The sequence below is a fragment of the Sporobolomyces salmoneus genome (assembly GCF_050403485.1).
Source record: "Sporobolomyces salmoneus JCM6883 DNA, S_salmoneus_JCM6883_v1_ctg8, whole genome shotgun sequence".
In the NCBI taxonomy this organism is placed as follows: Eukaryota; Fungi; Basidiomycota; class Microbotryomycetes; order Sporidiobolales; family Sporidiobolaceae; genus Sporobolomyces; species Sporobolomyces salmoneus.
The window spans coordinates 165,745-185,366 of record NW_027481155.1 but is presented as its reverse complement, the minus strand read 5'-3'; the positions used below and the strand labels follow the sequence as shown (position 1 = coordinate 185,366).

The following is a 19,622-nucleotide window of genomic DNA, read 5'->3' as shown; positions in this document are numbered from 1 at the left end:
AGAAACTCGAGCTCGACTGATCTCGCTCGGAATTTTCGAAATGAGTTCGATTCAAATACGTACATACAGTAAGTCGGTTGTTTGTATCAGTTACCAAATACTGCTCAATAGGCTCGATAACAATGACGGAATTCCTGCAGAAAAGACTTTGAAATTTTGAACTCGCTCAACTTCGTCTGTCGTTCCAGCCCAACGCTTGTTCTACCTAGACACTATCGGAACAGGATGAGGAGACATACGAGTCGCTCCGTCGCCCCGTCTCATGCCGCCCTCCTTTCGCTCTTCGTCATTCTCTCCACATTTCCGAAAACCCTCGCTCAAGAACAGCAACAGCCTAATCCGTGCTACAGATGGTCAGGTCAAGTAAGTCCAACCTATCAATGCCATCTACCGCTTGGAACGAGGCTGATCGAACTGAGGAGAGAAGATGGCGATAGCGAACGCAAAAGGATCGAGCGGCGACACACTATACTACTACGGAGGACAGGCTATTACCAGTGCGAGTAGTACAGTAGGCAACTGGACGAATGCGCTCGTATCAATAGACCTTTCAACTGGTGAGTTCCGCCCTCATTTCATTCAACTTTTCTTCGCAGCTCCTTCGAATTGACCTAGTGGCTGATCTCCGTCCTCTCGACCGAACAGAATGGAACACAGGTACACCACCGATAAGTCTAGTAGAAGCGGCAACGTCGAATTATTCGGATCCGCCGGCGGTTTCTCGTAAGCTCGAATGATTTTAGATTCACTTCTTCCCAAGCTTCCCGCCAAGCTTATCGACCCCACCTCTTCCGCCCATCGAACGACCTCTCCTCCCTTCCCACGAATGTATCGAGACGTTCTTCCTGAGACTTCCATCGTCTCGCGTCCAGAACTCCTCCGGAAGTGAGCTTGAGCTAATTCTGAGCTCGCTCTCTCTGTCGTTTTCTCGCAGTCGGTACTCTATGGCCCTCTTCAGATGGCTCGACACTTTATCAGTACGGAGGTCAGTTCAGTGATTCCCCGGTCGTCCCTTCTGTGCCGGCACAGCAAGTTTTCGCGTACGAGATCGAGAAAGGAGAATGGTCGACGGTCGAGACGACAGGAGATAACGTCGGGAGGACTGCAGAAGGGAGTGCTACGATCGTACCTGGACTTGGAACAGACGGCGATAACGTCGGTTTCTGTGAGTTTGCGAGCTGTTTCACCCTTAGTTGAGCTTCCGAGCTGAGAGCTCTCCGTCTTTTTCGCTTTTCCTTAACAGACTTTAGTGGTCACCAGGACTTCCTCGTAAGTCCTTGTCACCGATGTGCAAAGCTGTTCGGCACTGACACGATCGTGCTTCGCCTGCTCGACAGACGACTCAAGGCTGGTCGAATCAAGTTGCTCGGATCTATCTCAATTCGATGGTTGAATTCGATCTCGGTAGCAAATCGATGAGGAACATTACTTCTGTGAGTACCTCCTTCGTTGTCACTCAGAATCAATGAACTGACCAACGTCCCTCTTTTCGTTTTTGCGAAGTATTCGGGATCTGCCTCGACTTCAAACAGTTCAACACCCCTCAGCGCTCCCTTAAATCGTGGCGACGGTACTCTAACGTGAGTTCTGCTCATTCTCTCACGAAAACATTCGAGTTCTGATCGCATTCGTTTGAATAGTTACGTTCCGAATCTCGGAACTGACAAGAAAGGTATCCTAGTCTCGATCGGAGGTGCTACCGATGAAAGATATGTACAGAACAGTGTATTGGACGTGTATGACATCGGAGCAGGAGGTTGGACTCGACAAAGTACTCTCGGAGACACTCTCGGTGAGTTTTCGAAATCGTCTCACTCTGTAGTACCGCTTAGCCCATTAGTTTCTCCTCCTTCAGATCCTCGCGTCAATCACTGTGCCGTTCGAGGTACTGCCGTCGTCAACGGTATCGAAATGCATCACATCTTCATCTACGGAGGCCAGAGGTTGAACCAATCGGATCGAGATTCGGCGATGTGGATTCTTACGATTCAGGAGTCAGCCTATACCTGGACTCTTGTTTCGAACGCTCTTCCGGGATCTCCCGCTGGAAGAGCAGGTCATCAATGCGTCCTTTCCGTGAGTTGCAAATCCGGCATTCTTCCACGACCGAGCGCTAATCGTTTCGCGCGAACTCTGATAGGGAGATCAACTCCTCGTCGTTGGAGGACTCACCTCGTCGGAACTCCTTTGTGATCAACCTGGAATTTACGTTTACAACACGACAAGTGAGTCTCGAGAACCTAGGCCGAACGCAAGCGGTCAAGCTTACCGATTTCCTCCTTTTTCAGGTAGTGCATGGGCGAATCAGTTCCGTCCCAACACACAGGTTAGCTTTCCACCTCAGTCGAATCGATGCCAATACTGACTCTTTCTCGCTGCTAAACAGTTTTCGACTCCCTCGATCGTCGCGAATATCACCGGAGGTCTCGGAACGTCCGACCCAGATTCTAACAGCAACAACAATGGATCAGGAAAAGATACCTCCGGGGGAAGCAAGAGCAATAATCTAGGAGCGATCATTGGAGGCGTCGTCGGAGGAGTAGTCGCCCTTCTCCTCCTCGCTCTCCTTGTGTTCCTCCTCTTGAGACGCAAGAAGAGAAAGGAAGCGAACGAGAAGCCACTTCAGAGTCATCATGGCTTGGCGAGTCGAAGTGACTCTGGGTCGTCTTTCTCGAGATTCGGGCCTTCGTTCCCTTATGAGAAACGGTGAGCTTCTTTTGTCTCACACGCATTATCGGACTGTACCTGACGTCTCTGTGACTCGTAGACCCGCTAGTGGCTCATTCAGGGGTGCTGCACTCAATAATCGACGTTTCTCAGATTCAGCTGCCTCGTGAGTTCATCCTTCTCTCTCGTTAGCGATATTTGCTAATCTCTCGATTACCTCGCAGAGATACGGTCGAAGAAGATGTCCTCGGAATGGAAGCAGCTTTCACAAACGTCGGACTCGTTCCGAAACAAGCTCTTCGTGTCGTCAACGCCGATCCCGACTAAACGAGACAGAATCTCTCATCGCTCCCCCCTCGTTGTACTCTTTTCGTTCCCCTTTCGATCCAAAGCCATGTTATTATTCGATATTTCTACGCACTTTCACCGTTTGATTTCGGTTTTTACTTCTGTTTTACTTCCATTCTCTTCCCGCTTATTCCGGATCTCCCTATAATCTGTATACATCAGTAGGATCTCAATCTCTCTCCTTTCGTCTTACTATACGGACACTCGGAAACCTTTGTTTCCTCTCTTTGCGGAAACCTCTGACTGTGCAAAATCACTTCCAGCCTCTCACGTCGATTATCCGAGCATGGCACATCGACCCCGTGAGCTCAACCTGGGTCGCAGTCGATCTATCTCGTGTTGTGCTCAAGTCCTCGCCAGTTTGAGGTAATCTCGATTCCTGAGCTTGGTTTCTCTCGCCTTTGCCAATCGAGACAGAGGAGATACGAAGACTTTTGGTTTCACACAAACGGAGTACAGATACTCAAACCTAGAGAGAGGAGAGGATCCTAACCAGGCAACACAACTAGGGAAACAAACAAACAACCTTTCCTTTTTTCTTTTTCTTGCTTTGACGATCTTCCTCCTTGGTTGAGTTCTTCACTCCTCCGAGTTGGCTTCGGCTTCGGCTTGAGCGTGTTCACGCTTGTACTTCTCTACATCGAGGGAACGAACCGACATGCGAGTCAGGGAGGAGAACGGGAAAGAAGGGAAGGAGACGAGAATGAAGGCAGGAGGAGAGAAAGGGTTAACGACTTACTCCAGTTGGAACTGACTTTGCGTTTTACGCTTTTGCGGTTTGGGTTCTCTGCCTTCAAGCGAGCGGTTTCCTCCTGTTGAAAATCGGTCAGCCGAGTCGGGAGAGAGAAAAAGATGAGAAATCACGGAGCAGAATTCGCGCCAGGTGATCGAGGTCTTGCGTTTGTGAGAAGCTTCAGCAACCGACCTATACAGAGAAGAGAGTGAGGCTCGCAAGTAGTTGAAGGGGATGAAGATTGCTGACGACTTGGAGGGAGAAGAGGAACCTGAGATCAAATCGGAAGAAGGCGATCAGTTGGGGAGCTTTCACACAGGCCTGAGTAGGTCGAGCGAGAGAGGGTGAGCTCACCGTTTCCGGAGCTGCTGGAGTGAGGCATAGTAGCGAGGAGAGGATCTGTGTCGAGAGGGACGAGATAGGAGACCAAGGGGCTCGAGTCATTCAATTGATCCCGAACAATGACGTCGAGAGAGAGCGAGAGGCCACTCACTGGTTGAAGAGGGTGAGCTGAGTGTGGCGAGAATGTGTCAGGGCGAGGTGTGACGGAGAAGTGAAGGGAAGGAAGACAAGAGAAGAAATCCGCCTTTGACTTTTCCGTTGACTTCGGTTCCTTTTCCCCCACTCGAGAACCCTGCTCCTCTTTCGCGATTGGGGATCTAGATCGAGGTCGAACAGAGAACTGGACGCGTTCAAGCGACGCGTTTCGGTAAGAAAGATTGAGGGAAATTCTCTCAAACTGAGAGAACTCAGAGAAGGACCAATGCATGAATGCTCCCGAGCTCAACAACTGGAGCTGTGTTTTCACAAGAGTGCCGTTACTACGAACGAGGACAGAGTATCAAGAGCGTCCACCGTGTTCCCGAGATTGAGCTTATCCTCGATTTTCCTCACTGTCAACCTCCTTGCGGTCTGCCCTCGTTCCCTGCTCCCCCTCGTCCTCAGAGTAGACTTGCCTCTTCCTTTCACGTCTTCGTCTCGTAAATGACCTGGGTGAGGTGTCTCCTGCCGAGGTCTCTCGATTAAACGAGGTGAAGTTGAACAACCCTCGCTTTTCCATTGCGATCGTCACATCTGCAGCTCATTCGTGATCGCCTTCCTCATTCCCTTTGTTCCTAAAGCTTCCCACTTGGATCAAACGAGAGAAGGCAGGGGAGGTTCAGATCGTTGAATGAAAAGTTGCGAAAAGTCGAGGAGGGGTTTGCGAAGACTTCCGAGGTTCGTCGGTGCTGCTGGCTCAGGCGGGATCGAAGTGTTCTGCCAAAGATCCATAGCCCAGGAGCTCTGTAAGTAGGTCGCTCCGTTGTCGATCGAAAGAGGGCTGGATGGAATCGAAAATAGCAAGCGAGTCACGGGCGAGAACGGGTGGGCGAGGTGACCAAGGCGAAGCGAAACTGCTCTGGAACATATCGTCAGTCGTACTCATGCCGTAAGGAGGAACTGAGGGGTCAAGTTAGGAGGCAAAAGGAGAATCTCACCTCTTTCCCGTTCACTCAACTCGATCCTCCAACATGCGACCAAGTACAACACTACTAGCGACTCTGAAGACCTCCCGATTCGCCGACAAGCCCCCTCTCCCTCTCGATTACGTGAGATGCACCACTTTCCTTCCCCTTCCCGAGTTCTCATCTGAAACTGACTCTCCTTCGTGCAGTTCCTCAATCGAGCGAAAGCTTTGTCTCTATATCGACAGTTTATTAGGTCAACAAGGAGTTTGGGGGGTCTACAGGCGAGATGGGAGACGGTACAATGGATTAGAGGCGATTTTGAACGGTATCGGACAGTTGTGGAATCCGTGAGTCTCTTTCCATGCTCTTAATCGACTGGTCTTGAGGCAGAGGCTGATTTTGAGAGCGGAGAGCGATCTAGGAGAAATCTCGGACACTGCTCGCCCTGGGACAACGCCAATTGAAACAACTGAACGCCACGGGCTCTCTTCTCGGTGGAGACAGCTCAAAGTTCAGGGGCACAAGAGGCCTGTGACGAGACCGGTGCTCATAGAGAAAGGGCAGAGCGTGCGACGTAGACTATCAGGACTGTTTGTTGTAAGAAGAACGAAGCTTTCTCCCTTTCAAGGACGCGAGACCGATCAGTCTTAAGAAGACCGTGAGTAGATTCCGTTGCGAGTTGCAGAGTGCAGGAGTAAAGTAAAACGATAAGGAGCACAGAACAAGTGAGGTGGCGTGAACAGAACGAAAGGTGAAACGACTAAATGGAAAAGAACGAGAATCCCCGGTTCTACCGCTCAGTACTTTTTGAGTTCGTTTCGGTAGCCGAGGTAGGTACTAGGTAACTCGTTCTCGGCCTTGTTGCGAGATGGTCGACCCGTCGAAGTGACCTTGGGATCGTATCGAGGTCTCGTCGGATTCTCAAGATCCTGAGAATTACAATTCAGCTCATCAGTCTTCGGCGACCCGAGTAGGGAGCTTCGGGTCAAGCGAAAGAGACTCACTTTGTAACGTTCTTGAGAACCGGCAACGATGTAATCTCGCCAGCGATTGATCGCCTTGATCAGTCCCAACTCTCGAGTACCTTTCGTATTGAGCCAGCCCAAGAGCGAATCAATCTATTGCAACACGATGCACTGTCGTGAGTTTGGTTCTCGTATCGAGTTAGCAGAGGGGAAAGAACTCACTTCTTCAGGAGTTTCGTAGTATCCCCATTCTCCGATTCCGACCAAAGCTTCTTCCTTGTCGACGACTTCTTCCCTAATCCTCCTCTCGAGCAGTGACTGTTGTTTACTCGGTCCATCATTTCCCTCAGCCTTGCTATCCGCGACGACTTGCCAATCCAACTCGTTGGGACCCTGAACGAAGATCTTTCCCGTCGAGTAAGGTACCCTCGAACCGTCATCCTTCGCCTTCGAAATCTCCATTCCTCCAATCCCATCAAACCACCAGTATCGACAATGGAATCGATCTTTCCCAATCGGTCGACACTTCAACACTCCCTGGTATCTCCTGAACTGAATATCGACGAATTCTTCCTCCAAAGCGTTCTCCTCGATCTGCTCGTCTAGACTCAGAGTCGATACTTTCTTTCCTCCTTTCGTCGAGCCTTTCGAAGCAGACTTCCCAGAGTTCGCAGCGAGTTTCGATAATCTCTTTTGGGAGAGTTTCTCCTCTTTCTGAGCTTGACGAGTTGCGACTGAACCAGCGTCGGAAGGAGCGACTGATGATTCCCTGTCAGAATCGAGTAACTCGTCTTCGTCGTCGTCGACACCTCCATTGCGGATCGAAGGGGAGGAAGCTCGAGAGATCGAAGGAGCGGGAGATTTGCGCGAGTCGAGCGATGGGGAAGTGGTTGATTTGCCGTTCGAAGATTTCGATCCTTTCTTGTTCTCGTTCAACTTGCGTTCTTGTCTACTTGCGCAAACTTGGATCAGCTCACGGATCGTATACGAGATAACGTCGAATGACTTACAAAGCTCTCCTCTCCTTGTTGACATCAGCACGTTGTTTCCTCAAACCCGTCAACTCGGCATCCGCTTCATCCATGTAAGCCCTCACCGGTTTACTTCCCAAAACGAGAGTCATCAAATAGTTGATGATCGATAACTTGTCTTCGAGAGGTAGAGTGAGGTATTGATCTTCCGGCGAGGGTCCATCTTGACTAAGTTCTTCCTCGTCGTCTTGGTCGACATCGGTGAGTTGAGAAGATTTTGGAGGTCCGTCTTCCTTCGTTTCCTCCTCCTTCTCCTTCTGATTCTTCATCTCGACGTCTTCTCCGTCGCCTCCATTCGCTACCTCTTCCTCCTTCATCACCGGATCACTAACGAATAAATGCCTCATAATCTCCTCGAACCTCTCGAGGAAGTACGGTCCACCTCGTTGACAAATCGCTCCAATCAAATGTTGTTCCCATCCTACCCTCTTCGTTTCAGCCTTGAGTTTCGCTTGTCGATCCCATCGTTTCCCGTATTGAATCCCTCGTTTGATCAGTTTCCCGAAAAAGATCTCTTGAGGACTCAATTCGGGTTGTTGAGTCGTCTTTGAGTCGACCGTCGATTCTTCTAACTCGTCAACTTCTTCTCCTTCGACGGCGGGAGTTCCAGCTCGAGGGGTTTCGTCTCCTCCTCCTCCTCTTGATTCGGTTCCCTTCTTGATTGGTGTATTCCCTTCTCCTCCACCTCCGCCTCCTCCCTGAGCCAACATCGTAGCCATGATACTACTCGATCCCAAAACCCTCGAAAGGTCCGTTCCGATGATATTCGTCAAAGCTGCGTGAATCTCGGCGAGTAAAACGCATTCTTCTCCTGGTGCTCGGGAATTGTGATTGAGGGCTCCAACATAGTCGTCGAGGGTGAAGGGTGATAAAGCGAGAGGTTTTCTGTCAAAGAGCTCCTGGTCAGCTTCCTCAGAACGAGAAGAGGGAAAGAGAGGGAAGTGGCTCACGAGAAAGTGTTCAACATGTTCCACGTCTCGATAAACACATCGAAATTGTCATTATCGACGGGCAAATTCCTCCTCGGTAGAGGTTTCGGAGGTAAAGTCGGAACTTCAGTTTTCGTTCTTCTCAAAACTCTTCCATCGTGAATCGACATCGGATCTAGGTCGAGATCTTCGATCGGATACTTGATCGCTTTCTTGGGTCCTTCCGTCGAGGGAGCAGGACCTGGTCGAGAAGTCGTTCCATCATCTGCGAGTAGAAGCCGGGTTAACCTGAACCTCTCGTGGTGTCTCGATCAATCAGGAGAGACAGCAGACGTACCAGTTTTCCTCTTCTTCATTACCGCGCTTGACTCCTCGCCTCCCTTCTTCCTCTTCGCAGCGACTCCTCCTCCTCCAGCGTCGGCCTCGATCGGCAGAATTCCGAAAGCTCTCCCAATCGAAGGTTTCACGGTCCAAGGTATCGAAACGGATCCTTCCCTCTGTACACATTCTCGCATGTAACGTTTCAAAATCGATTTCGAGAATCCTAAACGATCTCTCCTGTTGAATTTCGCAAGAACGAAGCTCTCTCCCGTGTCAGGGAACGAGAATGCAGGAGAACGAGCAGAAGAGAGAAGACAGAGCTTACGAGAGAGTTTTCTGTTTGACTTCCATGAACGAACCCTCGAATTTATGTTCTTCATCCATCAATTGAACCGTGTAGAGGTAATCTTGAGGAGGATCTTGTAGATTCGCTTCTTTCGGATCAATGTCGAGGTTCGTGCCGATCTTGTGGACTACTGAGGAGTAATCGTCGGGAGAAATGATTGGAGAGATGGAAGTAGAGGCGGCGGAGAGGGTAGCTTGAAATTGATCGCGGATTGATTGAGGAGGGAAGATCTTTGCGATTCGAGCGTAATACCTATTGTTAGGGAATCACATTAGTTCCACCTAGCCAGGGTCACGGGTGAAGAGGAAGAGAGCTCACTTGTCTCCGCTCAAATCGACGAAAACTTTCTCCCCAACGAAATACCTCTCCTTGTACCTATCATACACTAGATCCACCAACTTATCCAACCTACTCATAACTTGACCATGTACCGAACCCAACACTCTCCCCTTCAATTCGTTCGGAAACCGTTCTTGAACGAGTTTTGATTCTTGTTTTTCCGATTGAAGCGCCGTGAAATAGTCGAGGTGACCTTTGCCAGAGTATTCACATTGGAACGTTCGGGAGAGGAGGAAGGAGAGTCGAGCAGCGTAGGATCTGAGGGAGAGGGGCCGGATGAGGGAAAGGTGAGAATTCGGAAAGAGAGGAGAGAGGACGCAGAGTCAGCTCGGATCCACACCTGAGTGAGCTCTCAGAGCAGGGGGACAGGGTTGGAGAGAGAAGGGAGAGGACGTACTCGTAATCGAGAAAGATTTCACCCGTCGCTTTCAAGTAGAAGACAGGGTGATCGTCTGACAATCCATTGAGGTTTGGAAGTGGAAGTAACGGAACTGGTTTCCTACGTTGAAGAGGCATCGCGAGAGAGTGACCAGCGAATCACTCGAGAATCGGAAGTCGTCTCGGGGTTCAGGACGGAGGCAGAAGAGGTGTAAAGTTGAGGGATTTTGAGTCTGAAGATGTCAATTTCGAGGCCGGGTTTCCTTGCGAAGAGCTTGAAAAGTCGAAGCGGGAAAGCGAGAGAGAGGAGAGAAAGAGGCGAGAGGTGCGTGACGTGAAGGCGAGTCGGAAGAATGGGCGGCCTCTCCGCAGTCAGCAGGTCGAAGAAGGAGAAGGGAAAGTTGAAGGAAGTTGACTTTCTGGATAAGAGGGGAGAGCTGTGGTCAACCGAGAGCGGGATGGGATTATTTGACAGAGAGGTAGAACGTGGAGAAAAGGGAGAGAGAGAAGAAGACGTTCAATTTGATTCGATTCAAGACCCCCCCAAAGTCAGAGAAATGCGGGAGATCAATTCGAGGAAAAGGGCTCTTCTCACTCGTCTCCTCACCGCGCCTTTCTCGACCACTCGTGTACTTCACGTTAGCTTACAGCACAATGACCGCCTGAACGATACGCGAGCGACACGCCTACTTCGCCCATGTCGCTTCCTTTTCCCCTCCTTCTAGCCTCGACGTCTACTCCAACCCTTCTACGCAAAGCAGGTCAACCTCTCCCTCGACCGACTAGCTAGTAATGGCAACAAGATCGGCAACCACCAACTTTCTTCTCTTGATAGTCAACCGCGCGCCAGCCAGTCGACTTCATCACTTCTTCGCCCTTCCTTCGAAACTTCTCCCAGTCTCATCCGACGGAAATCCGCGTAGACCGTCGGATCACGAGTAAGATATAGCTGGAGCAAGTTACAAGCAGATTGCAGGGGCACCTAGAGGAGAGATGTCTCGACGTCAGCGTCGGACGGAGGAGAAGAAGCGAAAGTCATATGCCAAGAACAGCTACGAGAACGTTAGGAGCGCAGACAGGCAAGACCTGCTCATAGGTACGCAGCTGGAGAAGGGTCAACTGTAAGTCGCAGCTTGTAAATCTTTCACTTTTCCTGACTTTTCTCGTTCATTTCGCTACAAACTTTGTTGCAATGACCTCTTACTTCCTCACTTCAGTAGACAAGACGCGGGCAGAGGTCAGCATTGTGCGCGGGGATGAGAGAAGGCGTTTCGTTGGCTTCTGTGAACACGTCGCAACTGAACCTTGACAACGGTTTCTCCGAGCTCGAGGCTTTGCCGTGTCGTTCATCCTTCTCGCTCTCGTCAGAGCTTGCTCTCCAAACTTGTCAGTTTCCTCTGGTCTCACCGTCGGTCGGCATCAACGCGAGAGAGCGTCGCAATCGAAAGTGTCCGTTTGCGAAAATTTGAATCTCGAAATAAAACTTTTTCGCTGATTTCCAGCACAGGACGGCGCCTTCACAGACCGCTACGGATCCTGAAATTGTCTGGTGCTGCAAGGCTTGAGCCTGTCGAAAGTTGCGAAGTGGAGCTCACCCGAGGCAAAGTTGCGAATCGTTTCTTTCGTCCGCCTTTCCACCACTTCTCGACTCCCTCACTACGATGCAGCTCTGCGTAGCGTGCTCAGCAACACTCGACTCGGGCTCGATCCCCAGCAACTCGGAGAAGCCAACACTGCCGGTTACGTTCGAATGCGATCATATTCTTTGCTCAAACTGCGCGAGACGCAAGTCCTTGACCACCGTGAGTCCATCACAGGCCTTGCGTGAGCCCTGAACTGACGGTGAGGCGTTCTACAGGCTTGTATTCTCTGTCATTCAGCTCACGATCTTCTCGGCTCTTCCTCCTCCTTTCGCAGCCGAACGACCTCTCAGACCAACCCACCTAGCTACTCAGAGGAGAAAGAAGACGGATTCGTACTGGGAGACGATTCAGACGACGAGGAAGAGGTTTCACCGCCACCACAGCTCTCCGAGTCGTCCAACTCTCCGACAGAAGAACCTCCAGCTTATCGGGAGGATAACGCAACCGAGCAAGTTGACGAGAAAGGAGACAAGAGGGAGCAATGTAACCTGCACTACATCAAGCCGGACGAGACTCTGTTGGGTCTCGCGATGAAGTATAAAGTCGAGGCGAGTAGTTATGAATCTGAAGCTACTGTTGAGCTGGTCGACTCATGCTGTTCGCGTTTCGTTCTCGCAGGGACCTCTTCTATGTAGGATGAATCGACTACCTACGTCGACGCTCTCGACAACTCCGCACCTTCTGCATACTCTCCCGTTCCTTCTACTCCCTCCTCACGCCGCTCCTTCGACTTCGACCACCCCCCTCTTACCGCCCGCCGAAGAACGCAAGCGACTCATCGTCCGTCGATTCCAAGTACAAACGAGATGTGCAGATTACGGAGTCGCGAAAGCTTATGTTGACCAAGTTTTCGAGAAACGGAAAGAAGAGGCAGGGTTCGTGCGAGCGAATAGGGAGGCTAGAGGAGTACTCACTGATGAAGATGAGGGGGAGTCGTTGAGGGAGGGAGGAGAATTGGAGGAAGCTTGTGCTGCTTTCTTGGCGGATGAGAGATGGGAGAATGAGCAGAAGGAGAAAGCGAAAGGGAAGGGGAAAGGACTGTTCGGGAGCAAGTTGAAGAGTACGGGTCAAGTCGAGAATAGTGGGAAGCTCGGTTGGAGCTGGCGATGAGCGAAGAGTGATTGAGCCATGTTATTTGTACAGTTTTCATTTTCATTTGATGTTGCTATTCTGTCCGCAATCTTGTCGTTGTTCTTTCCTCTCGATGCGCAAGAACTAAGCCAGAGAGAGGAAAGCTATAATACTACTTTTCAGTTTTCCATTCCGTAGGGAGAGAGTCTACAAGAATAGAAGGAAAAGAAAGGAAAACCGCCTTCGTTGGATCTACCCTTAACGAAAGAATGAGAGCTATCAAGGGACAAATACGAGAAGGAAGGAGTGATTAGCTAAGTGTGAAACAAACAAGAGAGAGAGAGAAGAGAACTAGTCTATAAATTTGGGAGGAGCGTACAGAATTGACTCGAAAGAGTCGAAAATATGAGGAGGGGTTCGGTTCGGAAAGGGTAGATGGAGAAAGGGGTGGCAAATAAATTAGTAGAGACAACGGTACAGAAGAAGGTCGAAGGGGTACTACTGGAACGAGGCGAGGCAGGAAGGAAGGAGATTGGAGATGGAGAGTGTCTTTGGAACGAACGAACGAAGCGATCAATTATCCTTTTGGTGGGAGTGTTACCGAGATCGAAAGAGTGAACGACGTCTCGAAGGATTTGTCGTCGTCGTCGCTATCGGGAGGTTGTGGAAATAGTCGGACAGGTTCGAAGACAACGAAGGAACGGTCGAATTCAGAATCGAAGTCATCTGGTTGAGTTGAGCAGTCATCGTTTCTGCAGCGTGTTCCGTCATTCGAGATGCGACAGCGGCTCCTTTCGATACGATCGTTGCCGGGTGTCCAGGTCGAATCGCCGTCGTCGTCATTGGAGCTTGCTGACGAATTCGGGTCGAATTCATCAATTGTCGGTCGAAGGCGGCGTTTGCGGCGGGAGGAGGAGCGGCAGCTGGAGGAGGAGCAGGTTTCGGCGGAGGAGGGGGAGGCAAGTATTTGCCAGGTTTCGCCCAGTCGAAGCAGGTATCGTTGTATTGTCGACAATTTCCCGCGACGAGATTTACCGTACCGTCCTTGAGTCCTTTGATCGTGTTCGGAGTCGCAGCTTTGACGAGAGCGGCAGCCATCTTAGCCGGCGGTGCGTTACCCCTGCGAATGTCGAGTGGAAATATCGTTAGAACGAGGAGATTCAAACAAGACGGAAGAAAGCAAGAGACTTACCAGGTCGAGATGAAGTAGGCAATCAGACCTGCGACCGCGGGAGTGCTCATCGAAGTACCAGAGAGCGTGGCTGAAGCAGCCGTGTTTCCGATGAACGCTCCGAGAACGTTGACTCCTCCAGCGAAAAGGGAAACGACGACTCCAGTATTCGAGAACTTGGCAACCGTGTCACTTGCATCGACGGCTCCTACCGTTACCGAGTAAGGTGATCGACCCGGAGAGTAGGAACCTGCGTCGAGACCTGCATTCCCTGCGGCCGAAACGAAATGTATTCCTTTCTTCGTCGCTTTCTTGACCGCGGCGTCGAGGGCAGAGTTCGCCGGGAATGATGCCGACAACGAAATGATCGATGGTCGTTTCGACTTTTTGGCGAGTTTGAATACGAGTGCGACGCCTTTGATGACGCTACTCGCGGTTCCTCCTCCGGAATCCGAGAACGTTCTGTCACGAGCGAGATCAAAATCAGCCTCAGGAACTCTCCTCGCGAGGAGATAGGATCAGACTCACTTGATGCTGATGATGTTCGCTTTCTTTGCCGAACCGTATGTTGTACCAGCTGCGATCGAAGCGCAAAAAGTTCCGTGACCGTTTCCATCGATAATCTGTTCTCAAACATAATGAGCTCGAACGACGCGATGCGATAAAAACAAGAGAAGAACGTACTCCGAGACCGATGTTTCCTCCGACTTTCGCACGACCAGCGAATTGCAAGTGACTGATCATCACTCCCGTATCGAGAATGTAGATGCTGCGAACGGAAAATTCGTCAAAGAGATGACGAGAAGCAGCGGGAGAGAACAGAACGTACTCGACACCTCGTCCGGCCGTACTGTTGAAAAAGTAGGTCGAAGGTTTCGCGATCGAAGTGTTGGAAGAAAGACGAGCGATGTTCCAAGGGGCTTTCGGTTGTTGTTGAATGAACGTCTTGCCCGTAGCACCGGGGAGAGGACCTCCGGCGATTTGACCGTCGTCGTCCGCTGCGACGCTCTCCACCATCGGGGAGGTGAGAACAGCTTCGTAAAGCACGCCTTGAAGAACAGCGACGTCTGAAATGGCAAAGAACAGCGTCAGCGCTTCGCAGTATCGACAGGAAAGGAGAAGAGTTGCGACTTACACATTCCCGCACCGGCATCACTCCACGAAACTCCAGCGTTTTCACCGTCGGTCGTTCCTAAGCGAATCGAGACGTCAGCAATGGATGGAGCCGAAAGAGTCAGAACTCGTGACTGTACCTGTTGGACCATCCCAAGGACCACTCATAGCTGTCAAACGAAAATAGGAGAAGAGTCAGGATTGAGCTCGGTACAAATGGAAGAGAAGATTTGAACTTACCTCCTCCTGTTCCATCGTCACTTCCATCGTCTCCCATACCACCACCTGCTCCAGAACCGTCTCCAGATCCATCTCCACCGTCTCCAGAACCATCTCCGCCAGCCCCTCCTCCTGAACCATCTCCTCCTGAGCCGTCCCCTCCTGAGCCATCCCCTCCGTCGCCTGATCCGTCACCCGCTCCACCACCACCAGAGCCGTCTCCACTACCGTCCCCTCCTTCAGCTCCACCGCCAGCGCCAGAGCCATCTCCCATTCCTCCTTCTCCACCGTCCCCTTGATCTCCTGTATCAGATCCGTCTCCCGTTCCTCCTGCTCCTCCTGCGCCGCCGTCTGTCGGTGCTACTGGAGCATTCGTCGGTAGCGTTGATTCTGGTCCACCGTTCTCCGCGATCCCCTCTGTATAATCGCGAAAGAGAAGAGAAGAAAAAAAAGTTCGTTAGTCAAAATCGAAATCCATCGTACGATGGTTTGATAAAAATACTCACGTGATAGCCATGCTAGGTGAGATGCTAGATTCACCCCAGCAGCGAGCACTACAACATAGGTAGCGTAAGGACCGGGTCCATCGACTGCACGACGACCGAGAGTTTGTCGAAATGTCGGAGGGAAATCTGAGTGTGTGATGTCGGACGAGTGAGGCCAAAGTCGTCGAACTGGTTCGATGGGGGAAGCGTGTGCGACGAACGAGAGGGAAACTTGAACGAGAAAGAAGATTGTCGATGCCAGCATCCGAGGTATTAACTTGAGGCGAGTATGATGTTGGACGGACTGCTAACGGACGCCCGCGTACCGTGCTGTCCTGAAAGGAGGAAAGGAGTAGTCGGGAAATGATGGTGGAAGGGAGGAAAGAGGACCAGATGCCTCTAGAACGGAATGTTGGAAAAAAAAAGTATCGAACGTCGCCGCTGGCGGGAGGGTCGGCAAGAGGCGAGTCGACGAGAACGTCGAGTTTCGACGACTTGGGAAGTTGGACTGGAGAAGATAGACGTACACGTATTCGAGAAACTGATCGAAGAAAAACGTGGATCACCGGCACGACTGCTCTCAATGGCGCACGCAGCTATTGAACAGTCACGTTGTGAATTGATACCACCTCCACTCGACAGAGGGTAGAAGGCTGTGACTTACGCTTCGAAGAGAAGTCAGTCGAAAGTAAAATTCATTTTCCAGCTGGTAAGTCCCGGCAGTAGACACCTCAGCTTCGTCCACACGAAGAAGCCTCGGGTCAGCTCGCTTCTACGTTCAGAAAGTTACTTGGTCGGGAAAAGAACTTCGGGCCACGAGACGTCCAGTCGTCGAGGTCGAGGGAAAATCTCATCGAATGTACATCAGCCTATTGCAAGCGCGTGCGCGCATGTACTGACCGATTCACCGGGCTTAATAAATCTTCCGAAGATCCTGAGTTGAACTGTTCCACGAGCTCGAGCTTTGAGGATGCTCAGATAGAGATCTCGAAATAATCGGAGCTTTGGGCGTGCTTCTCTCGTAGTCATCTCTTGATCGTCGTCGAGTGAGGTATAATCCGAGTTGATTTCCCGTGTTATCCAACTGTTTGCTGTCCCCTCGTATCCCTTCATTGGTCAACCTTGTCATTGACCTTTTTCGCTGGTAGTCCCCTCTTGGTCTTTCTCGGATCATAGCTCTTCTGTAATTCTTCTCCTTCTTTCGTCCCACTGAGATCGACGAATACCGTCGCAGCACGGCCAGGTCGAGAAGCGGGAATGGTGCGAGATTTGGTAGTCGTGGTCGAGGGAAGTGAGGATGCCGAGGTCGAGGAAAGGGGAGGGACAGAGGTGAGAGGAGTAGCTCGTTTCGGTACACGAGAGAGAAGGGGAAGGAAGACTGGTGAATCGCCCTGCATTGCAGACGAGCGAATAGATTTTGGATTGTCAGCGAAGATGACACGAAGAGCATCCGAAAGGGCTTACAGATTCGACGTCTACCATCTCGAATACAGTCTTCTTGCTCGCCAATGTCGGTTCAATGGGATCAGGCGATTCGAAACCCCTCCAGTTTTCTCCAGGCTGCCTGACGCCGAGATGTGATTCCATCCCCTTGAGAAGTTCGGTTTGAAGAGTGCGTCCCTACAACATTGCAGTTCAGCGTCAGCCTCGTGAAAAATCAAAACCGAAGAGAGAGACAGAAAGACGAGGATTCTTACCTCTGATTTCCAGCTCTTTTCCAGTTCTTTCAAACGAATAATGGCTCTAACTCGGTCCATCGCGACTCCGAACTTGCTGCTGACTGCTCGTACAACTTGAGAATCGGTAGCGTTCTTGATCAGGATGTTGTGAACGTAGGCGTTGTAAATCTTCGTTTTCGTTTCGTCGGCGAGAGGAGGGTTCGGGTTAAAGGAGGGGTTCAAAGGGAATGGCTAAAGCGTTCATAGAATCACAGTCGAGGATGTCAGTATAGCTCTTTTGATGCTAGGAGTTGAGTACTGAGTCGCGCGACTCGGAGAACAGCCAAAGATCTCGTCTCCATCCTTCTTACGCAGAGTCTTAATCTCGACTGAACCTCGAGAGCATAGGTACAGAACTCACGCTTTCTCCGATCCAGTTTGTCCTTCCTTTGATTCCTTTTCTAAACCTCGCTCCTTCTCCATTCATCCAAGCGTTGTAACCTCTGCGCGATCCGCCTGATGATACCTCTGGCGTAGCTCCTGACTGTGCGACATCTCCGGCAGTCTCTGATCCCGAAACTGATTCACTTTTCGAAGGTTCGATATGTTCTGCTGGTGGTTGAGCGAGAGCTCGAGAAGTTGATGCGATCGCTCGTGCGGGAGCTCGTGATGCGCCAGATACAGCCGTAGATCCTATCCGCAGTGTCGAAAACATTGCTGATCGTGGTTGGAGAGAGGGTGAAAATCTCTCCCGCGAATTGCCCGCGAAAAATAATCTCATCTCGCTTCAACGATCTGTGACGGAGGCTTGGAATGTCACGATTGATAGTAATCTATCATAAGTATGCTGAAGCGATCTTCCGATTTTCTGAGAGAGAGAGATCGGAACTGTTCGCGGAGAGTTTCATCTCGCTTCGTCTTCATCACTCGACATACGCCATGCAATCCCTAGCTCGTCAGTCTATCCGAGGTAGGCTCGCTCGTACTGCGCTCATGTCCCCTCCTAGCTAACTCGGATACCTTCGATCAGGACAAGTTCTCTCCCGATCGCTCCTCCGACCGGTCTCTGGCGTACACGCTAGGTGAGCTTCTAATATGCCCCAGTCTATACAGTTAGAGCTAACAGAGTCGACGAGCGTACTTCAGGGCGGTCTCGACTCAAGCGATGTCGGAAGCCGACAACCTCTCCCTCCTCAATGAGCAACGAGCGAAGCGACCCTCCTCGCCGTGGCACATCTACCAACCTCAGCTTACGAGTATGTCTTCGATCGCGAACCGTGCTACCGGAGCTGGTCTTTCTGTCGGTGAGTTTTCTTTCGGAACTTCTCTCTCCCCTCTTCCTCTGCTTCCGATTCGATTTGTGCTGATTGGTTCAATTTTGCCTCGTGCTTTCGCTCAATTCGCCGTCCTGTTCCGTGAATGAATAGGTTTCTACGGAATCTTCCTCGCTCACCTCGCTGGAGTCGATTCGGCTACGATGCTCGACACCTTCGCTTCTCTCCCCGGTTGGATGCAACTTTCGACAAAGGCTTTGATCGCAGGTCCTGCCGCTTACCACACTCTCAACGGATTCCGTCATCTTGGCTGGGATCTTGGATACTGTACGTCTAACCTCTCTCTCGCCCTCAAGAGCAAGATCCGTTCGAGAAATTGAAAACTCACGATCCCGCGGCTCGTTCCGGTTTTCCTTCTGTGCTTAGTCCTCAACTTGAAGACCTCCTACATGGCCGGATACGTCGTACTAGGATCTACCGTCGTCGCGACTGCCGGTCTTCTCGCTCTCTAAAGCGTTCACCTGCACCTTTCGTTCTCCGATTTTCGTTTTCTTCTTTTCCTTCCCTTCTGTCATCCGTCCAGTTGTCAAGATTTTCCCTTCGAACACTCAAATTGTAACATGCATTAACCTTGGTCACACACTTCGTTGCTTCGTCGACAGATTCGAGTCACTCGAGAGCGTCGAGATCGAGCTCTGTCTCGTCGATGTCTCGGAGTCGGGATGGGAGAGACCCGCGAAGGAAAGAGTTCAGCGTCAACTGTCGTTGCGTGACTCGCGGTCTTCAGAGGAGAGTGGGGAGGGTCAGTTGCTTCAAGCGAGGGAAGCATGTGAGGAGAAACAGGGTCGTCAAGTGAACGGAGTTCCGCTGCGGGGGCGAAATCGGTGACTCGCGCCGTTGCTGAGCTCGCTCACCACGACCACCTTCATCGTCACTTCGTTATACAGTACGTCACGATGTCGAAACAGGGCAAAGGGTTCCGACGGAGCAAGGCGAGGTTTGTTATCGCAAGTGAGTCATTTCGGACAAGGCTTGAATTCTGCGAGGCTGACTGAGACGACTCTCTTGTACTGATACTCGACTCGTGCCAGGCAACAATGGATGCAGAATGCGATCGATTGCGTTCAATATAATAGGAGAATAGGAGAAGAAAAGCGAAGGCGAACTATAGCTACAGTGGAGACAAAGGAGTGTCTATTTGGAGGAGGAGGATGAGAGAATCAAAGGGAAGTCCAGGGAGAAGTGCGGTAGTTTAGTGGTGGTAGGTCGATCCAGTGAGTTCGAGTTGTCCCCTGTCAACGCAAATCAGTGTCAGTTTTGTTGGGTACGAAAATGAGCAGTAGGATGAAGCTGACTCGAGGGCTGTCGCGATTCTCGACCTTTGTGTGATGCCCAGGTAGCACTGTCTATTTCTCGAGCTCATCGGAAGAAAGCCCGCATTCTTGCAAACGGAGGAAAGGGTGATTGCAATCAAAGAAAAAGT

The 19,622-nt window shown here is 51.0% G+C and overlaps 6 protein-coding genes across 6 annotated transcripts; 3 read left to right on the top strand and 3 right to left on the bottom strand.

Moving 5' to 3' along the window:
• Nucleotides 1-225: 225 nt before the first annotated feature.
• Nucleotides 226-2,994, top strand: JCM6883_003397 (uncharacterized protein; the record flags this gene model as incomplete). Its single annotated transcript, XM_076630103.1, has 14 exons — nucleotides 226-363; nucleotides 428-557; nucleotides 646-723; nucleotides 935-1,165; nucleotides 1,244-1,269; nucleotides 1,338-1,433; nucleotides 1,504-1,580; nucleotides 1,641-1,792; nucleotides 1,856-2,076; nucleotides 2,141-2,225; nucleotides 2,289-2,326; nucleotides 2,387-2,706; nucleotides 2,768-2,833; nucleotides 2,892-2,994. 14 exons carry the CDS (start codon nucleotides 226-228, stop codon nucleotides 2,992-2,994), a joined length of 1,761 nt encoding a protein of 586 aa, XP_076489861.1.
• A 2,999-nt stretch (nucleotides 2,995-5,993) lies between these two features.
• On the bottom strand, nucleotides 5,994-9,643 carry JCM6883_003396 (uncharacterized protein; the record flags this gene model as incomplete). Its single annotated transcript, XM_076630102.1, has 9 exons — nucleotides 5,994-6,125; nucleotides 6,201-6,314; nucleotides 6,384-7,110; nucleotides 7,172-8,077; nucleotides 8,143-8,386; nucleotides 8,459-8,679; nucleotides 8,768-9,040; nucleotides 9,107-9,385; nucleotides 9,525-9,643. 9 exons carry the CDS (start codon nucleotides 9,641-9,643, stop codon nucleotides 5,994-5,996), a joined length of 3,015 nt encoding a protein of 1,004 aa, XP_076489860.1.
• Nucleotides 9,644-11,166: 1,523 nt separating this feature from the next.
• JCM6883_003395 (uncharacterized protein) lies at nucleotides 11,167-12,258 on the top strand (the record flags this gene model as incomplete). The annotated part of the gene is made up of 3 exons (XM_076630101.1): nucleotides 11,167-11,307; nucleotides 11,364-11,696; nucleotides 11,767-12,258. The coding sequence occupies 3 exons, from the start codon at nucleotides 11,167-11,169 to the stop codon at nucleotides 12,256-12,258; spliced, it is 966 nt and encodes a 321-aa protein (XP_076489859.1).
• Nucleotides 12,259-12,816: 558 nt separating this feature from the next.
• JCM6883_003394 (S8 family peptidase) lies at nucleotides 12,817-15,472 on the bottom strand (the record flags this gene model as incomplete). Its single annotated transcript, XM_076630100.1, has 9 exons — nucleotides 12,817-13,339; nucleotides 13,412-13,852; nucleotides 13,919-14,013; nucleotides 14,075-14,159; nucleotides 14,220-14,457; nucleotides 14,526-14,582; nucleotides 14,644-14,673; nucleotides 14,744-15,139; nucleotides 15,229-15,472. 9 exons carry the CDS (start codon nucleotides 15,470-15,472, stop codon nucleotides 12,817-12,819), a joined length of 2,109 nt encoding a protein of 702 aa, XP_076489858.1.
• Nucleotides 15,473-16,316: 844 nt separating this feature from the next.
• On the bottom strand, nucleotides 16,317-17,580 carry MRPS35 (mitochondrial 37S ribosomal protein mS45 MRPS35; the record flags this gene model as incomplete). The annotated part of the gene is made up of 4 exons (XM_076630099.1): nucleotides 16,317-16,598; nucleotides 16,672-16,827; nucleotides 16,905-17,117; nucleotides 17,287-17,580. 4 exons carry the CDS (start codon nucleotides 17,578-17,580, stop codon nucleotides 16,317-16,319), a joined length of 945 nt encoding a protein of 314 aa, XP_076489857.1.
• Nucleotides 17,581-17,804: 224 nt separating this feature from the next.
• On the top strand, nucleotides 17,805-18,651 carry JCM6883_003392 (succinate:quinone oxidoreductase subunit C; the record flags this gene model as incomplete). The annotated part of the gene is made up of 5 exons (XM_076630098.1): nucleotides 17,805-17,835; nucleotides 17,896-17,947; nucleotides 18,012-18,169; nucleotides 18,293-18,466; nucleotides 18,566-18,651. 5 exons carry the CDS (start codon nucleotides 17,805-17,807, stop codon nucleotides 18,649-18,651), a joined length of 501 nt encoding a protein of 166 aa, XP_076489856.1.
• Nucleotides 18,652-19,622: the final 971 nt, after the last annotated feature.